This window comes from Sciurus vulgaris (genome assembly GCF_902686455.1).
Source record: "Sciurus vulgaris genome assembly, chromosome: 6".
Classification (NCBI taxonomy): Eukaryota; Metazoa; Chordata; class Mammalia; order Rodentia; family Sciuridae; genus Sciurus; species Sciurus vulgaris.
Window position 1 is genome coordinate 11,853,529 of NC_136466.1, and position 25,265 is coordinate 11,878,793.

The following is a 25,265-nucleotide window of genomic DNA, read 5'->3' on the forward strand; positions in this document are numbered from 1 at the left end:
TAAGTGCTTTATGTGTCTTTTTCAGGGGTTTGGTGGTTGGTGGGTAATGGATCCCAAAGATGTCCGTGTTCTCCTTCCTGGGACCTTGAATGTTATGTTCAATGGCGAAAGGGACCTTGCAGATGTGACTAAGGATCCTGAGAGGGTAGATTATCTGGGAGGCTCTAAATGCAATTACCAGGGTCTTCGTAAGATGAGGCAGGAGATCACAATGAGCTCACAGGAGATGGAGTGGCCCAGGAAGGGCCATGGGCCAGGATGTGAGTGACCTCTACAAGCTGCAGAAGGCAAGGAATCAAAGTCTTCCTCCTGACGCCCCAGGGACCCACTTGGGACTTATGACCTCCAGGCTGTCAGAGAGCAAACTTAGGCAACTAAGTTCATGGTCCTCTATGGCAGCAGCAAGAGGGGACAGGCACAGGTCTCCTTCCTGAAGTCAGGCTGGCTTGAATTCAAATCTCAGCCCCACGACTTGCTTCATCCATGGAATGGGGACAACAGAAGTTCCTCCTGGCGAGGTGACCAGAGGAATCGAATGAGATGGGACATGGAACCCTTTTAGCCAGAGACTGTCTGTCACATAGGAAGCTCTCAGTTAATGTTGGTGACTATTAGTATCATCTCATCTCATTCCATCTCCACTGAATCTCTGTGAGGCCAGGGTTACTAGCATCTCCTGTTACAGAGGAGGAAATGCAGGTGAAGAGTGACCCATAATGACACAGGCTGACAGGGGCCGAGTTGGACTAAACCAGGACCCATGCTCAGCAGCTCTGCACTGGGAACATGGCAGTTCCTCTGCTGAATGCCAGCCGCTTAGGCCCCAAACCAGAGAGAGCACAGTGCTCTCTTCATGGCAAAGCTTCCAGGGCTAGAAAGAAAATAAATCTATTTCTTAGGGAAACAGAAGCTGTAGCTGCAAGAGAGACCGGTGTCTATGAGGTTAGCCACCCTCTGACACCTCTGGGTTGGCCAGCCCCGAGCTGCAAATCATGAAAGTCTGAATACTGTGTTTAGTCATTTTGGTTCTGGAATAATTGCTATTATCGTAAATGTTTTATAGCTCTCATTATGGCTCACATTTAAATATCAGTGTAGTAATACATTAATAAGTCATCACTGCCCAACGACTGCCAGACGCAGTTCCAGTTGAAGCCCATGGATAACTGTACCGTATATTCAGCTAATTAGGGCTGGGCCTCGAACTCCCCCTGATGGTGAGCAGCGTGGTCCAAAAATAGTCCCTCCTCAGCAAAGGCTTCTGGCTCTTTGTCTTTCAGAGACAAAGAGATGCTCAGATGTTTGTCTGGTAGTCAGTCGACAAACCTGCCTAAATGTCCCCAGGTGTGGAGGCTAGAAGAAAAGAAAGCCTTAGTTCTGTCCTGGAGGCTTTCCTAATCCTACGCAGGAGTCTGGTCTGAGCAGAGTGATGCATATCTCTGTTCTGTCTGATGAGATAAGGCTTCCTGGGTGCACAGAGACAGGAGAGACACCCCCGACACACACACACACACACGAAATAGCTAAGTAAGTTCAACTTCATAAAAAGCCAACTCTCTTCAGAGACAGAGCAGCACAGTCACAGAGTGAGCAGAAGCAAGCCACGTAAACTAGGTCTGCGTGTTCTTCTTACCATCCTGCATCCCAACACAGGGACAGATATGATAGGTGCACAGTGAACATGAGGGAGGGACAGGAATCAGGTGCTATGCCTCTGGGTAAACAGCCCCTCCAGGTCTTATTTTGGCCAAGCAAATGACGAGTAGACCAGGGCAGTTAGAGGAACCATCTGGGGTGGGGGGTGTGAGAACTAGAATCCCACTCTAGACCAGAGTCACAAGGGACTGAAGAAGGACTCTGTGCAGGGCCCCCTGGTGGCTGGGGTGAGCCCAGGAGCTACTATGTGCTCAGTGGCGCTGTTTCTATTTCTGTAGAGGTGGGGGTAGGGGATAGCAATGACCAGGACAGGACTGGGTTCTCCCCATCACTGTTAGTAACAGTGACCTGTTTACTGAGCACATACTATATGCCAAATCTTTCCCAGTCTATAAGTACCTGGTGCCTTCTACAGACAATCTAGGATAAGTGATGTTGCTAACTTGCCCAAGACTGCACTACTAGGGAGCAGTCAGACTCAACTCGAACCATGTCTGGACCAAGCCTTGGGGCTGTAGTCACACACAACATAGAAAATGTGCCACCTTTGGAGAGCTTATGTGTAGCAGGCACTTAGGAGGAAGATGTTATGTCCACTAAGTGGCCAGTGCAGAAGTGCACATAACCAGCCAAGCCTCCAAAGGAAGGCTCCTTCCTGGACCAGCCGGGACCCGTGCGAGGCCAAGAGAGGATGAGAGGAGTTGGGCTGATGACAAAAGAAGTCTGATGTGGCCCTGAAGAGGAAGAGAAAGGGAGGCCACAGGAGCAAGGGCCACCATGCTGGTAGCAAGGGCTATGGCCAGCTTTTGCTCTCTGGGGTGCAGCGAGGCAGGTGTGGGTCCACGGACTGTTGCCTCCCTATTAAGGAGTCCCTGAGTTCGCTGACCTGAAACGGCCCCTGCTGCCGAGCACCATGGGCCTCTGCATGGCCCCCTTGGCTGCCTGCTTCCCTCCAGCTTCCATTATGGGTCCCTCCAGGAGGGAGAGCCTGGCAGTACTCATCGCCTGTCCCCTAAGTTCATTCTTCTGCAATCTGACTTCTGTCCCTTCTCACACCTTCCCTTGTGCAAAAGTACTGGTCACTGTAGGAGCCCGTCTGTGGTCACGGACGTGAGCAAGATGGAGTTCCTCGTGGAACCCACTGACTCACTTGAGATAAGATGTGCTCGTGGGGGCCTGGAAAATAAGGAAAGCCCGTTCACGTGGCATCATGTGTGAGGCAGATAGAACGTGTACGAGGCAAAGGAAAGCAGGAGAAGGCGGAGCTCCACCGTCGCAGTGCCTAGCCGCTCGCTAAAGTTGCCGGAGTGACCGCAGCTCGCGGTGCCTCTGCCTATGACACCAGCTTCTGCTTTGTGAGTCTGTGCGTTACGAGGCAAAATGCCACGCATCTGTTTCCTTCTCTCTAAAAGGGGATGGTAACTGTCACTGGCTGGGTCCTTAGAAGAATTAGGGTCATTCTAATGAAGCGCTCAGCACATAGTAGGATCAGGAAATGACTCAGGATGGATAAGCCCGTACTGAGAGGGCGGAACCAGGAGGAGGAGCCTTGTGAATAAGGAAGTCGGTCTGAGTCTCGTCAGCCAGAGACCTGTCTCTTGCCTCCAGCTGCTCTGCTGATGGGCCCGTGGCTGTTGGCTCTCCGTCCCTTTGGCAGCCACGACCCTCCCTGCCCCCACCTTCTGGAAACATCTCAGTGCTCCTGCCGTGCTCCTCATTGACCTTGTCCTTTCCCTCTGTCTCCACAGCACCCTCAATAACAACAACATCAGCCGCATCCTGGTCACGAGCTTCAACCACATGCCGAAGATCCGGACTCTGTGAGTACAGGTCCCCGCTTCTTCCCCTGCCCATTCCCTACCTACTGCCCAAAGTGTGCTGATAGAACCTACCAGCTCGCCTGGGCAGACAGTCCCTGGATTCCAAATCTCCTGCTATTAACTCATGGGTGAGCCGGAGAGCGAGGGCGGATGCAGAGACGGGTCACAGTGTCACCTCTTGACTCTGAACCACGGTTCTGCACAGACAGTCTCATTTCTGTGACCCTGAGCCTCTGGGATTCTCCCTGTACTGTGCTTGTTGAGTTTTCTCACCTTGATAGAAAAAGTTGTTAATCAGACATTGTCATAGAACACGCAGAACAGTGACATAATGATTCACATGGCTTGGTTAATGTCATGTGCCGTGGACAGTTCTGTTGCATCGCCAGTGCCTGTGATTGTTTTCCCTCTGGAAATGGTGGAAGGGAAGGGGTCTTTGTCCCTTCTCTCTGCCCCACCAAGACCCCACCCACCGCATCCCCCTGTTCACCTGCTCCCTGGATGATAATCTGCTATTAGAATGCACTGATGATTCTTTAAGACCTTGGACAGGGTCAAGACTTCTGGGTGTGTGTGCAAGGCAGGTCTTCCCCGCGATGCCCAGAACCGAGAGCCACTCTAGAGCCCGAGTTATGTGGAAGCTCCCCTCAGCTCTCAGCCAGAATGCCTTTGCAGGTTTCCCTGCAGATGGATTCTGTTGCTCTTTCCAATGAGCTTCATGCTCGACGCTAGCTCAGTGTTGGTGGAGCCTCAATGGCGCTTGCATGGCAGCAGCAGGGAAGAGCCGGCTCGTGGGAGCTTCCAGTGCTTCTGGGGCCAAGGCAAAGAGCTGGCATTCCTCTTCTATAAACAGCGACAACATGAGGCTGGATGAAGTTACATATGTACCACGCCTGGCACATGCTAGAGAGTAAACAATATAAATGATAGCATTAGCATCACACTGTTTATCCAGAAATCTAGACTGAACATCCCCAACAACCAGCTTATCTATGACCCCAAGCACCATAGAATACGTGAGATTCCAAAATCCATAGAGTGGGGTCCCTTGGACTAGCAGCATCGGCAACTTGGAGCTTGTTACAGAAGCAGACCTCCGGGCCCCACCCCACCTGGAGAAAGATCCAGCAGTGTGTTTTTAACAAGCCCCCCCAAGAGATTTTAATGCTCCTGTATTGTGAGAGCCATTGCATGAGAGATGAGAGCTTGTTGCATGAGAGAACGTGATCTCATCTCAAGTGAGGGTGAAGCAAAGGCCAGTGGGCACCTCACAAGGAAGCGTGCAGAGCCCTCTCAGGAGGCGAGCATACTTGATGTCAGGCTGACCTGGGTGGAAATCAAGCTCTGCCACTTTGGGTACATTTCTTCTTCTCTGTGCTTCAAGAAAATGGGTTAATAAATGCTTACCTCATTGTCCTTATGAAAATGAAAAGCACTTGAACATATGAAGTGCCTCGTGTGCACACAACAAATACAGTTATTATAAAGAGCAACAACAGTTTGAGGTCAGCTTCCATCTTTTCTCTCCATATTCTTCCTGTGATCACTTACACAATAGCATAACTCAGCCAGGAAAATTTGTCCTTTTCCCAACCCCTTAGAGTGGGATGCTGCATTCGTAGAATTTTAAGGAGAAGCCAGTTGGTCTTCAAAGGTCTTTTCAAAGTCCCCAGCAAACCACAATTGAGCTGGGGAAATGTGTAGCCCAGGGCTCCCAGGCAAGAAGCCAAAAGCAAGTCTCAGGATGCTGGGCCTGTGTCACCTCAGACAAGTGGGCGCATGGAAGAAAAATGACTCTCACCTGCAGAAAGCAGCAGCCCCGCTCCTGGGGAGTCTTCCCTCTGTGATTTATACTTTCCGTCTCTGTTACTTTCAGTTGAGGAGCAGCAATAATGGAGCTTGCTGGTTCCATGGGAGTTGGGGCAGGTGGCTAGACCTGGACCTTGGGTACTTTGTTTGGGGTGCACTAGGGAGGAGACAGAGGAGGGATGGCTTTATCTCTGTGTTTTTGTTGCCATTCTTCTCCAGGGTCCTGGACATTCATCTCTAAGTTCAGATCAATCAATCAATCTTGTCTGTTCTCTTTGCTTCCTGCCGGCTGCCATTTTCTCTTTAGTTTAATTTCAGAGATGGCTCTGTATAGAACTCCCTGGAGATGAGCTGACTAATCCCCCTTCACTGTAATTAAAGTGTTGGGGGGGGGGGCTGGTGGTGGAGGAGCAGGGAGGAGGAGAGAGGAAGGAAGTCATAAATGGGATTTCCAAAGGAAAGCTTTTATATTGAATTCAGAAAGCCACATTTTATAGAAAAAGAACACTGACCCTCTCTAAAAGGATTTGCTGGAAATTTAATTTAGTGTCTGTGGCTAAAAGGCACCTTTTGTAAATTGGCATTTGTATTCATTCACCTTATGTTCTGCAAGGTGGTCTCATCAACAGGGGGTATGACGTGTCCATTGGTAAAAAACTGCAGAATCGTGTGCAGGAAGCACCTAACCACCTTGATACCTTGGCATCTAGAGAAGAAACTCTAGGGCCACAGGTCGGGAAGGGTCTGAAGTCTAGAGCCAGTCCCCCTGGAATCTCAATAATAGCAACCATCCACCTGGTGGTTAACTGTGTGCCGGGCCTGGTGCTAAGCCCTTCCCATTTCCGTCCTCAAAGGTACCCTAGGAAGGAGGCACCATTAACTCCACCACCTTATAGATGATATCACTGAGGTCCAAAGTTAAATCACTGCCCAGAGTTTGAAGGCACAGAGCCATATCCGACTCCGGCAATCTGACGTCAGAGCCTGAGCTCTTACCAGTGAGCAGGAACAAAAGCAGAACAGGCGAGCAGAGGAGGAGACCAGAGTGCCCACAGGGCCCCAGGCAGACGGAGGCCACCATCCCCCAGGCCATCACCATCACAACCCACCAGAACTGTTGGAATAATTGAAATGATTCCCCTTCTCACTTAAGAGGACTAGAACTACTCCTGGCAATGTCCAAGCTCAAGGGTCATGACTATCATAATCATCTTTCTTTTCATAGTAGTATTTTGGGTGGTATTGCTCAGTTTGATCTCCCAAACATGACATGAAAGTGGCTGGAGGGATCCATCAGCTTGACTCTTCTGGCATTTCCAGTGGGCACCATTCCTCTGGGAGGGGACTGAGCCTGTTCCCTGCCCTGGCCTTTGACAAGAGGCTTTGCACAGCCTCCACATCAGCTCAGAGACTTCAGTACAGAACTCCCTAGAGATGAGATTGGGAGGGGCAAATTCCTAGGGAGATGGACAAAGGGCTTGGAACACCTGTAGCAAGGTCAAGGAGAGGGGCAGCTTACTTCTGGCCAGCCAGGATTGAGAAAAACCAACCCAGTATAAGCTGTCAAAAGGGAAACACTGACATTTTGGTTGTTGCAGAAGTTAATCAGCTAAGTATGGAGCTGACTTGCCCAAACCTCATTTTTGTTGTTCTGTTGATCTCTTACCCTCAATTGGACTTGACGGGAACTTGTTCACATTGATCCACCTCAGGGCCCCGTGCTCACCGCCTCACAGTGAATTCCTCAGCCCTAGCATCCATACCTCGCTGCCAAATAGGGCAACTGCCTTTCCACACGATTACCAAGCTAATGAAATGGTTCTGAGTCAACAGGTACACCGCAGCCTGCCCTATGTCCCACCTTATCCCATGGCTACCAATTCCCTGAGCAGCACTGATACCTGTGGGGAGCTTACTAGCTTGGGATCCCCCCTCTCTGTCCTGCCTTTGAGGAAGTAGTTGCCAGCTGCAAGTGCCCCACCACACCTTCCCTTGCTCTTGGCACAGAGAGATCATGCTCACAGTTAGACAGAAGTCTGTTTTCCCTCCTGGTGCTGAGGTCCTCCCATCAGCTTAGAACTTGGTCTCCCACCCACTTCCCGACTGCTACACCTGTGTCCAGAGTCCAGGCTAAGAGGGAGCCACGCTTGCTTCAGTGCAGGGGATCTGACTCTGGAACTCAAAGGGGAAAGTGGCTTAGATCCCAAAAAGTCACCAGATCTAGGACTAGAAGCTTCTGACAGTGCACTCAGCTTACAAAAGAAAATAATATCACAATTAATCATTTTAAAAACAAAATCATAAAAAGCTTCACATAGATTTTAGCAGAAAAATAATTGCATTTCCAGTGGGATCTGGGTTCATTTAGTCTGAAATGAGGCCCCACCCCCGTGGTTCCAGCCTGCCAGGGACTTGTGACCATGCAGTGGCAGGAGGCCTGCCAGCATGCAGCCTGTTAGTTGGCCAGTGTTTGGCAGCATCGGCCTTACACTGAGTGGAACGTGGTCAAGAGCCCTTCAGCTCTCCCACGGTAGGCATAGTGATGGCATGCGCCACTCCTTTGGGCTGCCACTCAGTATTAACAGACTTGACACAGAGCACTTGAAAGTCAAGATAACTGCTGGCTGATTAGCATGTCCAGGATCAGGCATTTGACATTTGTATCAGAAATCCAAGTCTAATGCTGCTAAACTCACCCACCGCTATTTCTAATGACTGAGGGGCTTAGGAAATATGGAAGTTGGAGATCCCTGATAGAGAGACCTTGAAGAAGAAACTTCAGTAGCCCCTGGAGGTCCTGAGTTTGCCTCTCAACCCACGCACAGGAACGTCAACCAGCTGGGATTCCCTCAGCAGTGCAACAGGCAGATCCCTCCAAGGAATCTTACTCAAGGGCAAGAAATTGATCTGGATTCCTGACTCCCAGAGGAGAAAAGCCAGAGTCCTGAAACTGGTTAGGAAATCTTTTCAGAGGCACCTAAATCAGTCAGAATAGCAAATATACCAGCTGGAATGGAACTTGGCAAGAGAGGGAGGGAATCACAGAGATCACTGTGGCTCGCTGCCATGGGGCAGGAACACTTCATTTGAATAGGAAGCAGAGACGTTCTACTCTTCAGAAAGTACCTTGTCTCTGTACCCTGCTCTCCCTGTCAGATGTGCACAGGTGGTCTTGGTGTTACAGACTGCTGAAGGCTACTTAGGGAGGAGATGAAGGACAGCCAGGTAAAGGCAATGACCAGTCTCAGCCACAGTGGCACCTCAGATGGGCGTTGAGATAGAGAAGCATGTTTCAAGCCAGCTGTACCCCTGCTGGTTCGAGTACTGAAATTTGCCAGAGTCACCCCTTTGTAAGTTTGACATGAATCAGTATTGTCACCATAATAATGTCACATTCTCTCTTCTATGAGCTAAGGATTGCCTTGTGTGAGAAAGAAAAGGGTGAAATTACTATTAAGAAATGGAAATTGCCCAGAACCCTGAAGACACTCATTGGATGTGCCCTACCTGTGAGGATAATTTGTGGTTTAGCCATAAAAGGGCTGAGGCTTCTGCTTTTCCAAAGTGCAGGGGAAAAGGCTTCCCCACAGGAAAGCGGGCCCCCTGGGGAAAGGGGCAGCAGAGGTCTGGTCCACTCTGCTCAGCACTGTGTGATGGCACCTTCCCGCTGTCTCTCCTTCTCCCAGGCGTCTTCACTCCAACCACCTGTACTGCGACTGCCACCTGGCCTGGCTCTCAGATTGGCTGCGCCAGCGGCGGACAATTGGCCAGTTCACCCTCTGCATGGCTCCTGTGCACCTGAGGGGCTTCAACGTGGCGGACGTGCAGAAAAAGGAGTACGTGTGTTCAGGTGAGCTCTCCCCACCCTCACCGTGGCCTTGAGCACGCACCACAGCCCAGAGCACGGCATGGAAGTAGTCCCATGGGTTGCTCCACATACACAGTAGTGACGCCAAGAGCTCTGGAGTTCAAAGAGAGAAGCACTTGGCACCTGGTAACGGAAAAAGCTGAGGGAACTCACGAATCACTTTCTACCAAGGCCCGTAGTCAGGTGATGCTAGGAAACCTAACATCTGTTGAGCCACATGTCATATGGGTGTGACACAGACGTAGGTGTGATGGAGGTGTATTAGCACTTGCTGCACACATTGCTGTCTTCCAAACGCTTGCAGGAATTTGGAAACAGGATAGTGTAGGCCGTGGACTCTCCCTGCCTGGCTGGAAATCCTAGCTCTGCCCCTTGCTAGTATGTGACTTTGGAAAGTTACCTCTCGACTACAAAATGAAAATAATAATAGCACATAACTCAGAGTGTGATAGGAGGATTAAGTGAAATAATGCAGATCAAGCGCTTAGTGTAATACGAGGCACTTGGTAAGAGCCTGTAAGTGGAGCTTAATTATGATAGTTTAGTGGGCCCACAAAATGTGCTGAGCAAACAGAAGAGTTTGATCTGTGAGTAACCGACATGATAATGGAGCACAGATTGCCACCTCAGCTCACAAGAGTGGAGCGCGCCGGCACGTGGCTGAGGGGCTCAGATCTCTGGGAAGGGTGGTGGCAAGTGACATGAGATCTTCCCCAAGGATGCAGCTCTTAAACCAGGTCCTAAGTTTAGCTTGTGTGCTTTTACTTTTTCTTGACATTCTCTGCTTCCACTAACTTTCTCTTTTTCTGGTGGCAAAGAAGTAGAGCCAATCCCTTGATTTTCTTTAAAGAAAAGGATAAAAGAAAATATTCAGTGGAAGGGTTTCCCCAAGAGGTGTACGGATTTCCAAGAGTGCAGATCAGGAACTGGAGCCCTGAAGCCTGCAGAGGTTGAGCTCGGGAAGTAGGCACAGGAGGGAGCAAGGCCCCTCAGGGAACTGAGCTGACATCTCTCCCCACCTTTCCAAACTCTCGCTCCCTTCCACGACCGATGGCTTACTGAGCCCAGTTCGTGCCACCAGGCCCCAGGATGGCCAGTGGTGCAGGCCCCCTACTCCTGCACTGAATTCCCCTGATTCCACTTCCTCTCCCTCTCTGCTGCTTCCTCCCATCACGTTATTTCTTCATCGTGTTATTTATTCTCTAAAAACACTTGTCTCTGAGCAATTCCTCAATAGCTTCCTATGGACGCCCACTTAGAAATCACTTCCCATGAAACACGTATAATAAAACCGTTTATCACACAGGCACCAAATTCAAATATAGTGACTATAATTACAGTAATTATTAGGCAAAAGGTGCAATATTGGCATAAGTGCCAGTGAAAGAAATAATTATAGAGTGCAGGAGTCACCCAAGAGCTAGTGAGGAAGACTAATTAGAGAGAATGTTAAAACACATCATTACAGGTGGGGGCCAAGTTTAATGCAGTGCATGGCCATGAATGCCACTTTGTCATGAAAGCACCTTCCTGCCAAGACTGGCAGGGTTTGCTTACCAGATAACAGCCAGGATCCAGGACCTATGGGAGTAAGGCAAGCCCTCCTAGGTCCCAGATATCCGAATGCCCCGATCTCCCTACTCCAAGAGGGTTCAATCGAGCAGCTGGATCTCATTAGTTACATAGGCACATCCTCACCACCTTCGTTGATAGTGGTCAAGTTCATCACTTATGATGGTCTCTGGAGCTTCTAACATGAAGCAAATTGCTTCTTGAGGACATGAGAACCTAGACCAGACTTCAGATGTCAACATGCTCTGACTCTCCACCTTCTCACCTGGAGTATGACTTTAGAGGAGTGACTCATGGGACCGTTCGCGTGAGAGGTTCTCTAAATGCTTGAACAGGCGCTCGTGGGTTACAAAGCTAGAAGACCGTAGGGGTTACTTTTAAAGAGGTCAGAGTCATCGTGATGGTCTTGGGGAAGTGATGAATGAACCCCCGTCAACCGTGAGGTGCAGGAGGAGCATATCCCCAAAGAGCTGCCTCCGTCACACTTGCCGAGGCAACTGTGAGACTGTGATCAGGCCCCGTCCGTGGTGTGCAGCTAACGGCCCTAGAGGAGGCTGGGGAGAAGGGCTGCAGTCTTGCACTGAGCACCCCAGTGCCAGCACCAGCTGGGCCTCTGAATGAGGTGTTTGGTATGGACCTGACGAAGCTGTTTTAAGATGCAAAATGCTCCCCATTCCAGGTCCCCCCCTAACAACTCACCAGAGGGGGATTTCAGTCAAAATGGAGGGACGAGAACTTCTCTTTAAAAATAGAGGTCATCCTCTGGGGAGAAGGAGAGGCATGAGCTCCAATTAAGCCATCCTGCATGTGGCTTCCTCTCAGCTGTCCCTGTCAAGCAGAAGAAGAAGAGCTTCCTAGGCCTTTTAAGTGGTATTGGAAAATTCACCAAACGCATGGCTCCAGAGACGGAAGGAACTTTATCTCACTCAGCCTGGGAGGGCCCTGCCTGCCCAAGTCCCTGATATCTCCCTTGAATTAAATCCAGCCGTCTCAGCCCGGCCCTTTTCCCCAGAAGCCCTGGAAATGGGCTCCTTATCACTCCAGCTAACCCAGAAATTCGCTACAGCTCACTTGGGCAAAATTCATCTCCCTGTCAGCCGTTCCCTCCCAGAGACGTTCATTTTTTTTCCTCTGGGGAGACAGCTGGGAATTTTTCAACAGGGTCAGGGATATATGTTTAGTTTAGTTTTTATTAATGTATTTTCTATATTATGCAATTTGACCACCTGTCTTCCTTCAGTCTCTGCTACAAAAGCTTCTCTGTTAACCGCTCTGGTTTTGCGGGGAAGGCCGGGCCCAGGGCTGGAAGAGTCCGTGGACCACCCTTCCTTCTGTTGCTCCCAGGCTGGACCGTTACCAAAGTTCACATACGCAGACCAGAGGAAAAGACCGTGTATGATAGTTGCAAGGTTTGGGGTTTGTTTGTTTGTCGTTGTTGTTTTCCTTTTCATCTTGAGAGTTTATTTTGGGTTTGAAATTCTAGGATTTACTTTCCATATGTTTCCTTAATCTGAGAAAGTTTCAACCTGTACTAATTTATAATCTACAGTCATTAAATATTTGCCCTCCCGAATCTATTACCTCTTTCCTTCGAATGTTTTCGAGCCCACCGATTTGTCTGCCCACTTCCCATTCATCTGCCCAGGGCCTTGAATATACGATACCTTCTCATAAGGACATAAGTCTCGTCTTGTGGTCAGAAGGACCCACATCTCATATTCCTTGGGGTGCCGCGTGCCTAGAACAATGCTTGACCCCCTGACCTCTCCATAAGCACTTCCTCATTTATTATTCAAAATGAAATACACTTATCTCCCTGTAAACTGGAAAATTTCCCCTTCTTCTTTGTCTTTTTTTCTGTTTTTGTTTTTTTAATTTAGGACTAGTTACTAAGTACAAAGATAATTAAGGTAAGCCATGACCAGCCACCCATCTCCTTAGGAGCTTTTAATTAAAACACCATAATTGAACATTGCAGGAATGAGATTATTAGGTTTATTTAGCCATTTCCAAAATCCTCATGCCTCTGGTATTTAAATCACGTTCATTTCCATTCCCATCATGATTGCTCCAGCTGCAATGTCGTTGTAGTCTGGTGTTGGCTTTTGAAAGGCCAGAGGCCAGTAGGGAGGCTTAATTTGAATACTGGAATTAATTTATTTCTACATACTCACAAGGCCACTGGATTATTTTATTCTGTGCTCTCTACTGGGTGGTTTTTTTTAAAAGACAGAAGGAAATAAACAGAAGAGCCTCCAAGCATCTTGTAGTGTAACTTACAAGAGCCACCTTGGCCCCTGAGCCCGCGCTTCCGCCCTCCCAAGACTCTGAGGCACTCTGGGTTTCAATTTCATGAGAGACATTTGGGGTGTCCTTTGGCTGAGGGGGCAGGAGAGCTAGACTGAATGTTGGAACTTTGTTGTTCAGGCTCTATGATCTTGGGCAGCTGACTTAACCTTCCTGTTCTTAGTCTCCTCCTCAGTGTGAGGGAAGTGATAATTCTGGAATTTGGACATGGGTTCTGGAGGATCGAGTGAGACAACAAGATAGGGCCTTTAGTGCTGCATCTGGCATGCAGTGAACACTCAGTGAACACTAGCCACTACGAGAATGTGGTGGTTCTTGTTTGGCCAATAAGTGTCCTTGGCGAGTAACCCCTGTCTCTGGCTCTGTTTCCTTGTGGTCTCTGTGCACCCGTCTAGGTCTGAAGTTCGGTGACCTTTGTCCTGTCATCTGGACAGACAGGGCAGGGCCTTGTGCTTTCAGCATGATGATCGCCCTCAATTTACCCATTAGGCGAAGAGCAGGGGTGAGCTGGAGGCTGGGAGGGAGCCAGCTACGGGCGTAGATGCATCTTTCCCGTCTCGGAGAAGTCAGCAGGTTAGGCTAGCTCCCAGGGTCCATGCCGGCAGCCACAGTCACCTTCCCTGGAAGAGGCTTAGCTGGAGCTCATTCCTGCCAGTCCCTAAGTGCCCCGAGTCTCCCAGGCCTTTCTGAGTGTCAGCGGGAAGAGCTAGCGCCTCCATTCCCCAAAGCTCTTGGTGTCAGCAGCTGGCATGGTCCCAGAGTCTGAGGGGACATCAAAGACAGGGCACCTTGTTCAGCAGAGGTGGCTGTGGCTTTGGATTGGAATTCCAGAACTAATGTGGTGATAAAGACGGGCCTGGAAGGGACACACACTGGGTCCACATCCCCACCTCTCTCTCCTGGTCGAGAACGCCCTCCCGCCTTTTGGGGCAGCCTTCGGGTCCCACTGGAAGACCTCGAGAACAGGTGGCTTGGGCCTTACTTAAAATGGAAGCAGTGAAGAACAAGCCCCCAAGCACTTCTTAACCAGTAGTAGACCATCTTAGAAAGGGGGCTCGGGGTATTGTGGGCCAGTCCGTTAATATGCTTGATTTAAGGCCACTTTCTCTGCCGGTGGACAGGCTCACTCAGGACAACGTGGATTCCTGGGGTCCCCTTAAGAACACGTTTCACATGAGGAGCCCAAGATGCCCACAGAGAGGGCTCCTCTAGATATTCCTTCTATCCCAAAAGACACTGTCCCCATCCCATCCCTCTCCACATGCCAGCTTATCATGACAGTGTGCTGGGTGGAGAGGTGGGTTTCCTGACTGGCCTACTTGGAAACGCTCTGTGTTAGCTCCCCCGGCGAGGACTTGGTGACGTGACATTGCACAGTGGAGTGCCTGGACACCTCAACCCCGCCACGGGAGAGGCCCACTGAGGCCCACCAAGGCCCACAGAGCCCCAGGGGGCTTTGCCAGCACTGGGAACCGTGGTGGGAGGAGGGAACTTCAGGCGCGGTTTTCCATCTCCCTCCTTGGTGGCTGGTCCTGTCTCGCAGGAGTCTCCCCTCGGACCCCCTCTAGGAGCGTTTACCCCCCTACCTGATGACCTTCTGCAGGACAGTAGTTTTGCCCAGCTTCGCGTGTTCACCCTCCCACTCCTCCACGTGTGAAAACTGAACACGTGTTCCAGGTCCAGCCCTGTCTTAGGCACCAAAAGTACAACAGTGATCAAGACAGAAACAGTCGCTCTCCTTATAGAATTTGCATTCCCGTCTCAGTCTTTCCAGAAGCTGGGGGAGGGACGTGGGCCATCACTCACTACTCAGAGACCTACAGGGACATGGGGAAATGCTTCCAGAGAAAGTGACCCTGTCTTTCACCCTCATTTGAAACCTGGAGCATGTAGTTTAAATAAGAAGGTCCCGTCCTCACCTGCGGGAATGCCTGTCGCCTGGGCTGCTGCCAGCCCGGGGTGCTGACGAGGCTGTAATTACCGTTGTTTCTCACTGTGTAATTAAAGGTGTTGTTAGTGACCTGGTGAAGGAATCTTTTTCAGAGGCTTTTTGGCTGTGACAACATCCCTTGAAATGTAGTGAGCACTGCGACAGAATCAGAGCCACTATCTCAAAGACCCCTAACTCCCTGGGGACTCAGGATGCCACCTGGGTCTGGTTTAGAACAGGATTGATTTCTGAGTAGAAATCGGGGTGGGGGAACCTTTGAAAATCACTCCAAGCTAGAACTTCCTGTCACCAAAAGGAGCCCTGAGTACAGTTCTTCCCCTTCGCAACACACACCATCCATGCTATATTTCAACAGATTCAAAGAAGGACTACCACCCAGTCCCCTGCCTGGATGGATGGAAGTGCAGGGGCTCAGAGTCCAGTCCCCGACACTTCCCATCAGGAAGGGTCCCGGGTGTGGCCGTTCTCCCTGGTGTGGCCAGGCACATCCCCCGACCCTTGATGTGGAAGGGCAGGCATGGCCACTGTCTTTGGGGATACCATCTGTACTTCAGAAACCCTGCCATCTGAAGCCACCCGCTCCCAGCCTCCCTCCCACATGACTGAAAGGACCGGAGTCCTTCACCCTGTGGCTCCTCTGGGTGCCTGCAGGGAGGCGCAGAGGGGAGAGCTGCCCGCTGTACCATCCTTCCAGAGAACAGGAGCAGTCCATCTAAGACCCAGGAAGGAGAGTCAAAACTGCCACCCAAATGCCTGACTCACTGAGTTGGCAACAAAAACACTCAAAGAGGTCCTCAGTCAGTGGCAGAGCAATCTCAGTAACAATGATGATAGTAGCTGTTACTTACCAAGTCTCACTCTATGCCAGTCATTCTCCTAAAGACTATGTCAACTTCCTTCACCTTCCCAACTAAGCCAGCTATGAAATAAGTATTGTGATTTCCCCATTTTAAAGATGGGGGAAACTGAGGCACCGGGTAGTAAGAATCACAGGATAGAACTAAGACTGAAGCTGAAGTTGTGGGACTCCAGAGTCCCCACGCTCAGCCAGGACATTCTTGTTTCTGGTTTGAGGCATTACAGCGGCTCTCTCTGTTGCCACGTTCTCCGATATGTCAAAGCTCCCAGGTTGGAACAAAGCCAGCGTACCCCTGTCTCTGGGAGAATGTTCTGGTGTGGGTGTTAGTGTAAGCCATCAGTCCTCGGGCACTTTCCGTGGTCTTCATTGGATCCCTCATGTGGCACTAGTGACTTTGAAGTCCTTGTATACTGGACAGGAATCAGGAATATTCTCTCAAACATCCCAGATGAGAGAATGTTTTTAAATATTTACTTCGTGTGTACTTCTGAGGTGAAGGACAGTAAGAATCTCTGGTCCTTTGGTTGGCACTTTCTGAGGACAGAAACATTTCAAATTAAGCTCAAAGCATCAACTTGAGCTCTGACAGAAAGATCAGCCTTTGGGGTTGTGGAGAGGGGGACCCTCCCCTCGGAGCCTCAGCTTCCAGATGAGGACTTGCCTGGGACCCGTTGTTGGTCTGAGTCCACCATCCTGAACGTCTCCCTTTGGCTTTCACTTCTCCTCTGAATGGGGGACAAAACAAAAGTCATTTTCTGTCTTTCGTGTTCAATCTGCATCCAGGACCCCCAGCCAGAGGTAAGGAGACATGTGCAGTTGTTCTGAGCTTGGTACAGCCGGGGCTCTTTGCTCGGAGAGAGATCTGGGAAGACACTGAGATGACCACTGCTGGCTGGGATGAGGTCCTGGGAGCGCCCCTGCATGGGGTTTTCCTTTTGGACCATAACATCTGCATTTGAGAAATGCAACATATGTCTGAGATTCTGACCTCACTGTGAGGTTGCAACCAAAGGACAGGAATGTTTATAACATCTTTGAAATATTCATATTTTTCCTTGTATTTGGGATTTGATATGAACACCAGAGAATGTCATTAATAATCTCAGTGACTCGGAATCCTGAGTCAGTAATGGGTTTGCATGTCCATTTGGCTTTCTAAATAAGTTCCTGGGGTGCCATTTTCTGGGGATTCTTACCACTTGATTTTAAATTCACTATGGTTCTCACCTCATACAAAATGAAGGGCTAATATTCAAAATATGTAGCAACTTATTGACCTCTTTTCTAGAAAGGTGAGTTTTATTTGCATTTTCCTTGGACCTAAGAGTCATACTTGGCTGTCACTGCTGATGAATGTATTGATATTTTAACAACATCATTACCCCAAATGGGGAAATTCTGCCCCCTTTTCCCTCCCACTTGTTGTGTTTTTGTTTCTGTTTTTGTTTTTGTTTTTTTTTCATATTTAAGTGGATGTTCATTTGGGAGTGAGAACTAGGGGAGAGCTGGTGGCTGGAGACCTGAGGGACTGCAGTTATAGCAGCAGCTACTGACCAGACATGGGGACCAGGGACTCAAGAAGACTCAGCCCTCCCAGCTGGGCAGCAGCAAGCCAGGGCACCCATGCTGAAATCCTATCTTTGGAGCAATATGCTCTTTTTAAATTTTTTTTTTACAGACTGCATTTTGATTCACTGTACACAAATGGGGTACATCTTTCGTCTCTATGGTTGTGCATGATATAGATTCACACCATTCGTGTGATCATACATGTACATGGAGTAATGAGGTCTGTCTCAGTCCACCATCTTTCATACTTCCACCTCCTCCTCCCACTTGGGTTTGATACCTCCAGTGACTTCCAGCCACTAGAGAAAGGACTAAAGTTTTGTCTACACTCAGCATTCAATCATCTGATAGAGATAAAACCCCAGGGTGCCATGCAGATGTTGGGCACCCTGCCAAAGTGGTCCCAGCAGCTGCCCTGGGATCAGTGTGTATCTTCAGGAGTGACTGATTCTAGGGCTTGGCTTCTCCTTCCATGAGAGACCAGGATGGTGGGGTAAGCAGGCAGAACAACCCAGAAACAGTGAGGTCAAGGTTGGACTCTCTGCTGGGTCTCCCCTGTTACTTGGCGCTGATTTGTCAGATAGCTTTGAGGTAAGGCCACATCCTTGGGAAGCTGGTGAAGGGACTCAGACACCCACGGACAGGAGTTGACCTGTGTTCCTGGCCAACAGGTTCCCACTCGGAGGCGCCCTCCTGCACTGCCAACTCCCTCTCCTGCCCTCCCTCCTGCACCTGCAGCAACAACATCGTGGACTGCCGGGGGAAAGGCCTGACGGAGATCCCCGCCAACCTGCCCGAGGGCATTGTGGAGATGTAAGTGCCCGTTGCTTCCCTCTGGCCCAGTCGGCCCCTCTCCAGGTTAGGGCTGACTGTTAAAACCCTCCGCAATCTTCTGTGCCCTCCAGGCCTTCCTGGCACACTAGCTCAGTGGTTAAGGACATAGACTTCAGAACCCCCGGGCCAACCCTCTCTACCACCTATTACTGCAAATAAAGCTTTATTGGAACACATGCATGCCCATGTGTTTATGTGGCTGCTCACGCAGCTGTGTCGTGACGGAGGACCACGTGGCCCACAAAGCCTGCAACACATGCTGTCTGGTCCTTCGCATTAAGTCATCCATCTCTGCCCAGAATCACTCTGTATTTATGTCCCCGCTTTCCCATTTACTATCTGTGTGACTTGAGGTGAAACAATTGCCCTTCCATCTTTAGTTTTCTCACCTATAATAATGTGATAATTACAGTATTAAACCCCAAAGGGGCATCGTGAAAATGAATTGAAATTCTGCAGGCGATGCACTTAATGCTCCGGCCGCTGCTTTATAGCATGGTGTGCAATGGAGGAAGGTACCCCACAAGCTGACTGCCAGCATGCTATCTAAAAGGGGACTGGCTCTGAATCACTTCCAATCAGGTTTTTGTCCCCTGGATTAGATCTTCCTGTAAAAAGACAAGACTTTGCACATGTGTGGGTGTACAGACGTCAAAAATTTCAGAGAATTTGTCCACACAGCACAGATTGGTTCACCCTTCAGGTTAGGGAACAGCCTGCATCTCATTCTGGAATGAGTGGAGTGTCGGTCAACAGTGACCTCAAGATCCCTCTTTAAATGACGGCAGTTGTTTTCATTTTCTGTCTTCACCTTGGATGGCTTCATTGAAAACATCATTACCTGGAACCCTTCTGCTGAAAACTCATTAGATAAAATCCTTCCAAATAAGCGATGCATTTCCCTCGCCTGGCTGCCCCTTCACCACCTCCTCCTCTTCCTCTCCCCTCCTCCTCCTTTTCTCCCCTGCCCAGGCATGCCCTTCTGTTCCAGCCCAAAGGCAATGGCTCCTTGACTCTTCCCTTCACTCGCATATTCATTCAGCAAATGTCTGCTGTGAGCCCACTGAGTTACGGTCATTGTTCTGTGCTTAAGAGACAGCAATGAACAAAGTAGACAAAATCTCTGCCCTAATGATGCTTGCATTGGGGTGGGGGGCAATATACAAGAAACAATGTAAAGTAAATGACACACTGTTAGAAGGAGGCAGGTCCTATGGAGAAAATGAAGCAAGGAAAGGACTTCAAATAAGTGAAAGATAAAACAAGTAGGTTTCTGGAGGAAGAGTGTAATTAGGTAGAGAGAATAGCATGTGCAAAGGCCCTGAGGCAGGTCAGAGGTCAGTGTGACTGAGGCAGAGTAACAGAAAGCCATGTTGGCAGGTGTTGGGTTCAGAGAGGTGATGAGAGGCTAGATCCTGCAGCATTTTAAGGGCTTTGGTTTTATCATGAATGAGAGGGGAAGAGACACAGGGCCTACAGCCGTGGAGTCCTCCTTCTTCCTTCCTCTTCTTCACCAGCTCTTTCTGGCTCCCTTCAAAGCCATCTTCCGTATCTCCAAGGGCACAGTTATGGCTCCACCTTTCCCCCGGGTGAGAGTCCTTCTGGCTGCCATGCGTAGTGGTTGAGTCCTTCACGGTCTTCTCTCAGCCCCTAGGCTCCCTTCCCCAAAGCTCCCTCGCTGCTCACGGGCCCCCCTCGGTCCTCAGTGTCGCTCTGGCTCGGGAGCCCCTCTCCCTGGGAGACTCCAGCTCTCTGCTGCTCTCCTGCCCATCCCTTGCCTTCTGCTTCCGTCATTTCTCCTTTTCCAGTTCCTGCTGTCTTCTCTTCCTGCACCAACTTCCCTCCACCATTTTCTCCATCCAGCGATCCACTTTCCCTTCTCTCCCTGTTGACCACCATCTTTCCACTGCCACCCACCCCTCTGCCTGTTGGCCCAGGGCCTCCGTTGGAGGACCCTCCCCTTTCCCTCTCCATCAACCAGCAGGGACCCTGGCTTCCGGCTGTCCAGGACAAAACTCCTCCAGCCCCAGCCCACGAACGATCCCGGCGGGCAGGTCCCCTTCTCTTCCCACCCTGCTCCTTTCGCCTGCTGTCACCAGGTTTCCTCTTTGTCTTTGGCTGCCACGGACCTTCCCTCGGCCAGTTCCAAAACCACAGTCTGTTGAAAGAGGCCAGCCTAGGTCATCAGGCCGTGGCCATGACACCCACTCCAGCCCTGGACATGCCCACCCTGTCCTGCTTCTTGTCTCTGCCCATGTGGACCTCATGGTACACAGCTCAGGTCTCCAGGAGAGAGAAATGGCAGATTTGCACCCTACGAGTGCAGGTCAGGCCACACCTGGCGCGTCGGGCCCACATCTGGGTGTTGAATTTTAAGAGACATTGACAAGCTCGAGTAGTAATTGCCAAAAGGCTGCTTGATTATTACTGCTTTTCCCAACCTGAGGTGAAGTGAGAAAGTAACAATGTGATGTTTTCCACTGATGACAAGTACTCCGTTTGAAGGCGTCCTTGTTTATGTTCCTGGACTTCCATTCCACTCTCGTTGCTCTTAAAAATTACTTCTTCTTACAAAATGATTACTCTTGAAAACAGAGTATGCGTGCATGTAATCATGATATAATTATAAATATATATATAACATAAATATGTATTAAATAACAGAGAGATAAAGGGATTGCCTTAATTGGCCAAATAAAAAAAGACCCCCTAAGCACCAAGCCATAAAATGCGGAAGTCTGGTCCTCAGCAACGTAGCTAGAGTGTTTCTGAGGATAAAGCAACAACCAGTGAAGAGTGTGGACACGGACTCGGCCGACCTGCCGTCCAGCTCTGGCCCTGTCCTGTAGCCAGGGCCAAGTCACTTCCAAGCCTGGGTTTCCTCACCTGAAAAACCCAAAGGCTAACGGTACCTCTTAATGGTTCGTCTGAGAGTCACGTGAACACGTGCTGGCAGAGGCCTAGCAGCACTGTGTCCTGCCTGGAGCGCCACTCCAGCAGCTATGACTGCTGTCACGCTACAACCACAGCTACCCAAGTGACCTCCTTTATGAGGTGGCGCCAGGTTAGAAGCCACACGGGAGGAGCTGGGGCTGCCTACCAGAGAGCATCCCCCATAAACACAGGCCAGACCTTTAAAGGTGTGGTTGAGAGGCCAGGCTCCAGACAGAGGCCAGCTGCATGTGTGTGACCTGGGAAGGCAGACCCTGTGTGAGGCTGCCCTGCTCAGCACCCACGGTCCACCAGGCAGATGGTGCGTGGGTCCCTTTGCTGCGCCTGCCTCCGTCTCCTCTGTGATGAGGCGAGGCTGAGAAGTTCAAGCAGACGAGGAGTGTCTCTATGGCTGGGGGGGCACAGGCAGTGGTGACACCCCAGAGAGAACCCGAGGGAGGGAAGGGACCCGCCTGCTCCTAACAGCCACAGAGCCTGGCCTGGGGACTCTGTCAGCCCAGAAGTCTCTGAAGAAGCTGGTATGCATCCTCTTAGCAGCAAGGGACCAGCGGCTGGTTGGAGAGATGAGAGAGAAGGGAGTGGAGACAGCAGGATGCAGCCCAGGAGGAATAGGAAGCATCTGGTTTGTGATCCCTGACCGAAACACAGCCGAACTTGACCTTTCTGTTTACTGTCAAGAACTCCACCTCTTGCCCTTGTCCATCTATAGACTCCAGATGTGTTCTCCCTTCAGGAGGCTAGGCACCTGGCAGGCTCTCCTCTCCGCTTCTCAATCCTTAACTACTCAAGATCCTTTTCAAGTCCCTTTGCCTTGGAGAGGGCCTGCCCTGCACAACTTTGGAAGGGGCGTCTCTCATGCAAAGCAACCTGGCAGACTCTCTTCGATTTTTTCTGAAGCCAAAGCAGCTCAGAGGAGCATGTGCTGGTGTCCTCGCGTACCAGAGCCAATTCCTCTAAAAATAGCTTTCTTCCAGAGAAGCCACAGCGAGACGCTTCGCTGCAGATTTTCCTCGAAAGCTCACGTCTCCTCAAGGGCATCGTTCACGCTGCTCCCTGATGCTTCTCTGCCCTGGCTCCAGCCTCCAGCCAGGAGCAATTCGGGGAAGAGCCAGAGATCGCACGTGCCTGCGTTCTGCGGTCTTTGGACGCCCTCTGGGGCTTTCGAAAGCTCAGGAGGGCCCGTCTGTACTTACAGCCTCATCCTAATCTCTACTGCATCTTCTTCCATGTCTGCTCTGAATCCCCACGTGGTGTCCTCCAGGGTCATATCTTCTGCTATGGAAGGTAAATTTATTTGATGGAGAAAGGCTATAGGTAGGTTTCAGTGTCAAGTTGCAAGCTGAAGCAGCTAGGAGCAGCTAAGGCCAGGTCTCCACTGTTAATCTGCAGATGAGGAGACAGCAACTTAGCAATAGCACAATCCCCCCATTACACTGGTCACCAGAGGGGCTGAGGACAGCTACATATGTCCAACAGAACCAGAGTTGGACGCTCTGCAAGCCACAGACCTCCATGACCCAAGTGTCAGAGAGTGCCAGGTTTCTGAGTGGACGTCCAGGGAAGGCAGGAATCTGGGGATCTGGGTGCAGATGCTGAAAGGAGGAGCCAATCAGGGTGGCGGAATGGTTCCCAGCAGAGCCCCGGGGGCCCAAAGTCCTGCATTCAATCCTGGTGCTGCGTCTGATTTCAGACACATTTCTTAATATCTTCTGCTTCACTTAGTTTCTTCTCCCTTTGCAAAACAGGGGTCATCATGCCTATCGAGAGATTTTTCACAGGGTTTAAATAGCATAATATGCGGAAAGTTAGCATAATGTTTGGAAGCTACTGAAAAAATGGAAATCGAAAAAAGCAAAAACTACGCGTGAGACTAGAATGATTTAGTCTCAAGTTCTTGTACTTTCGTTTTTTACTAAGATTAGATTTATTTTCCAGGATTAGAGAGCTTGCCGAGCCTGTGTGGGGCCCTGGGTTCCATCCCCAGCCCCTCAACACACAGACACTACAGAAAGTTCCTCTGCAGACATCTGGGCACATGACATAATAAGGAGGGCAAGTCTGGTTCTTTCTGCACCTGTTTCCTGTAGGTGATGCCAGGTGTCCTGCAGACAGCAGTTGGGGATGGCTTGTGCCAGATCTGCCCTCAACCCTCATCTTTGCTGCAGACCAAAAACAGAAGCTCAGTGGGAGAGTCTAGGGCTCAATACAAGAAGCAGTAGCAGAGAACAGGAGAGGCCAGGAAAGGCTGCGGAAATTGGGCACAGAGAACAACCTGGAAAGGGACCTTCTCCCTTAGCTCTGTTCCAGGCATAGTGAAGCAGCGGGAACCAAGCCTGTGGGCTCTGAGCTGTTCATCTGGTCTCCAACCGTGTGGCCCCGAGAGGACTTGGTGGGAGGATAACAGATTTCCTTCTTTCAGCAGGATCTACTGTGAGATCCCAAGTTGAGAGAAAACTAGGAGGGATGGGAAAGATTTAAGAAACCATGAAGGTGCCTCTGGGGAGGAGCAGTACATCCTAGGGGTTGCGAGTCAGGCACTCGAGTCAGCCTGAGTTCAAGTCCAGGCTGTGCCCTGCACTAGCTGACCTTGGGCACATTGATCTGGTCATCCATAAAATGGGCATACAGCCACTACTACTTGCTTTATACTACTGTTGAAAGGAATGACACGAGCCAGTATGTGACACAAAAAAGTCTCTCAGTAATGGTAGATGTGCATCACATCGTGGTCCCTGCCAGCACCACGACCTTACAACACAGCTCCTCTTTATCAGGTGATTTGCAGATGTGCCCCATACTAGCCGTGCCCCTGCCAGTCTCTCTGGCACCGTGTTGATTTATGGATTGTGAGAAATACATGGTGTTGGGTGGCATGTCCGCAAATGACAGATCATTACAGAGTGCAAATGGCTGAGGTCCCCGTCAGATGTCCCCGTTGCTTTTTGCTGGTGCAGGAAAGGCTCAGATGTTTGGTGTGTGTGTTTGTTTTTATGCTAGTTCTATTAAATCAGTTTGCAGCCTGAAGAATGTTCACCAAACAAAGACAGATACGTGTGCCAGTTAAGAGAGTCCTCAAACAGCTGTTGGCTTCAGACACATCCCGAAATGTGACAGTTTTTGCTAATGCTGAGTTCTTTTTGAAGTTTTTTCACCGGGAGTCTAGATCGCTGTCTCCTTGTTCTGGGCTGCAGGACTGGGCATGGGTGAACCCTGCCAGGGTCTCTCCACAGTAAAGGGTTGGAACTCACTCCTGCCTTGCTCTCTTGGCAGAGGGGCCCTTTCCCCACAGATAAGTTGGCAAGGACAGAAACAGTGATGGATCAGAAAAAAGAGGGACTTTGGAAAGGGAAGAACTTGGGTTGGAGTGCCAACTCTAGCTCTTCCTGGCTTTGTGAAGTTGGACAAGTGACTTTACCTCTCTGAGCCTCAGTTTTCTCATGCATAACATGGAGGTCATAATAACTGAAAACGTCTGCCTCTCGGGGTGTAAATATAAGTCAGACATGCCATGAGAAACTCGGCCCAGTGAACTGTCACATCCCTGCATCTCAGCAGCTTGTGCGCACTGACTCTTCAGATTGCTGTGTCCCTCCTCTTGTCTGTATGTGTAAGGTGCCCAGACTGTTACAACTAACCACCCAGACCAGCCCCCACGCCACCTGGGGCAAAGTTGATCCACATGGTGTCATGGCTTTGGCAATCCGTAAGGGATCAGAGATTCAGTCAGTTCAGTACCAAAGCAGCCTGAGAAGCTGGGAGACCAGAACAAAGTCACCCCTAGGAAGTCTGGGGTGTAAAGGACACAGGGCCGTGTCTTTGCTGGGGTGAAAAGGACAGTCTTGGCGTTCTTTTTTTTTTTTTGTCCAAAACCACACTTTTGTACTGTCTGTGCTTATTTTATGTATGTAGGTATCCCTCCATGACCTTGGGGGATTGCTTCCAGGACCCCATCAAACATCCAAAACCTCAGATGCCAAAGTGCCTTTGACAAAGCGGCATAGTATTTGCATCTGACCTATTTACATCTTCCCATATACTTCCAATCATCTCTGGGTGGACTTACATATC

At 50.1% G+C, this 25,265-nt stretch overlaps 1 protein-coding gene across 1 annotated transcript in view; it reads left to right on the plus strand.

Annotated features, from left to right (window-relative positions):
• SLIT3 (slit guidance ligand 3) overlaps positions 1 to 25,265 on the plus strand; it is a 572,899-nt gene that overhangs the window by 438,041 nt on the left and 109,593 nt on the right. The window contains exons 7-9 of the mRNA XM_079145392.1: positions 3,405 to 3,476; positions 8,972 to 9,135; positions 18,083 to 18,224. Coding sequence (XP_079001518.1) covers positions 3,405 to 3,476; positions 8,972 to 9,135; positions 18,083 to 18,224 — 378 coding nt within the window. The remainder of the gene's footprint in view (positions 1 to 3,404; positions 3,477 to 8,971; positions 9,136 to 18,082; positions 18,225 to 25,265) is intronic.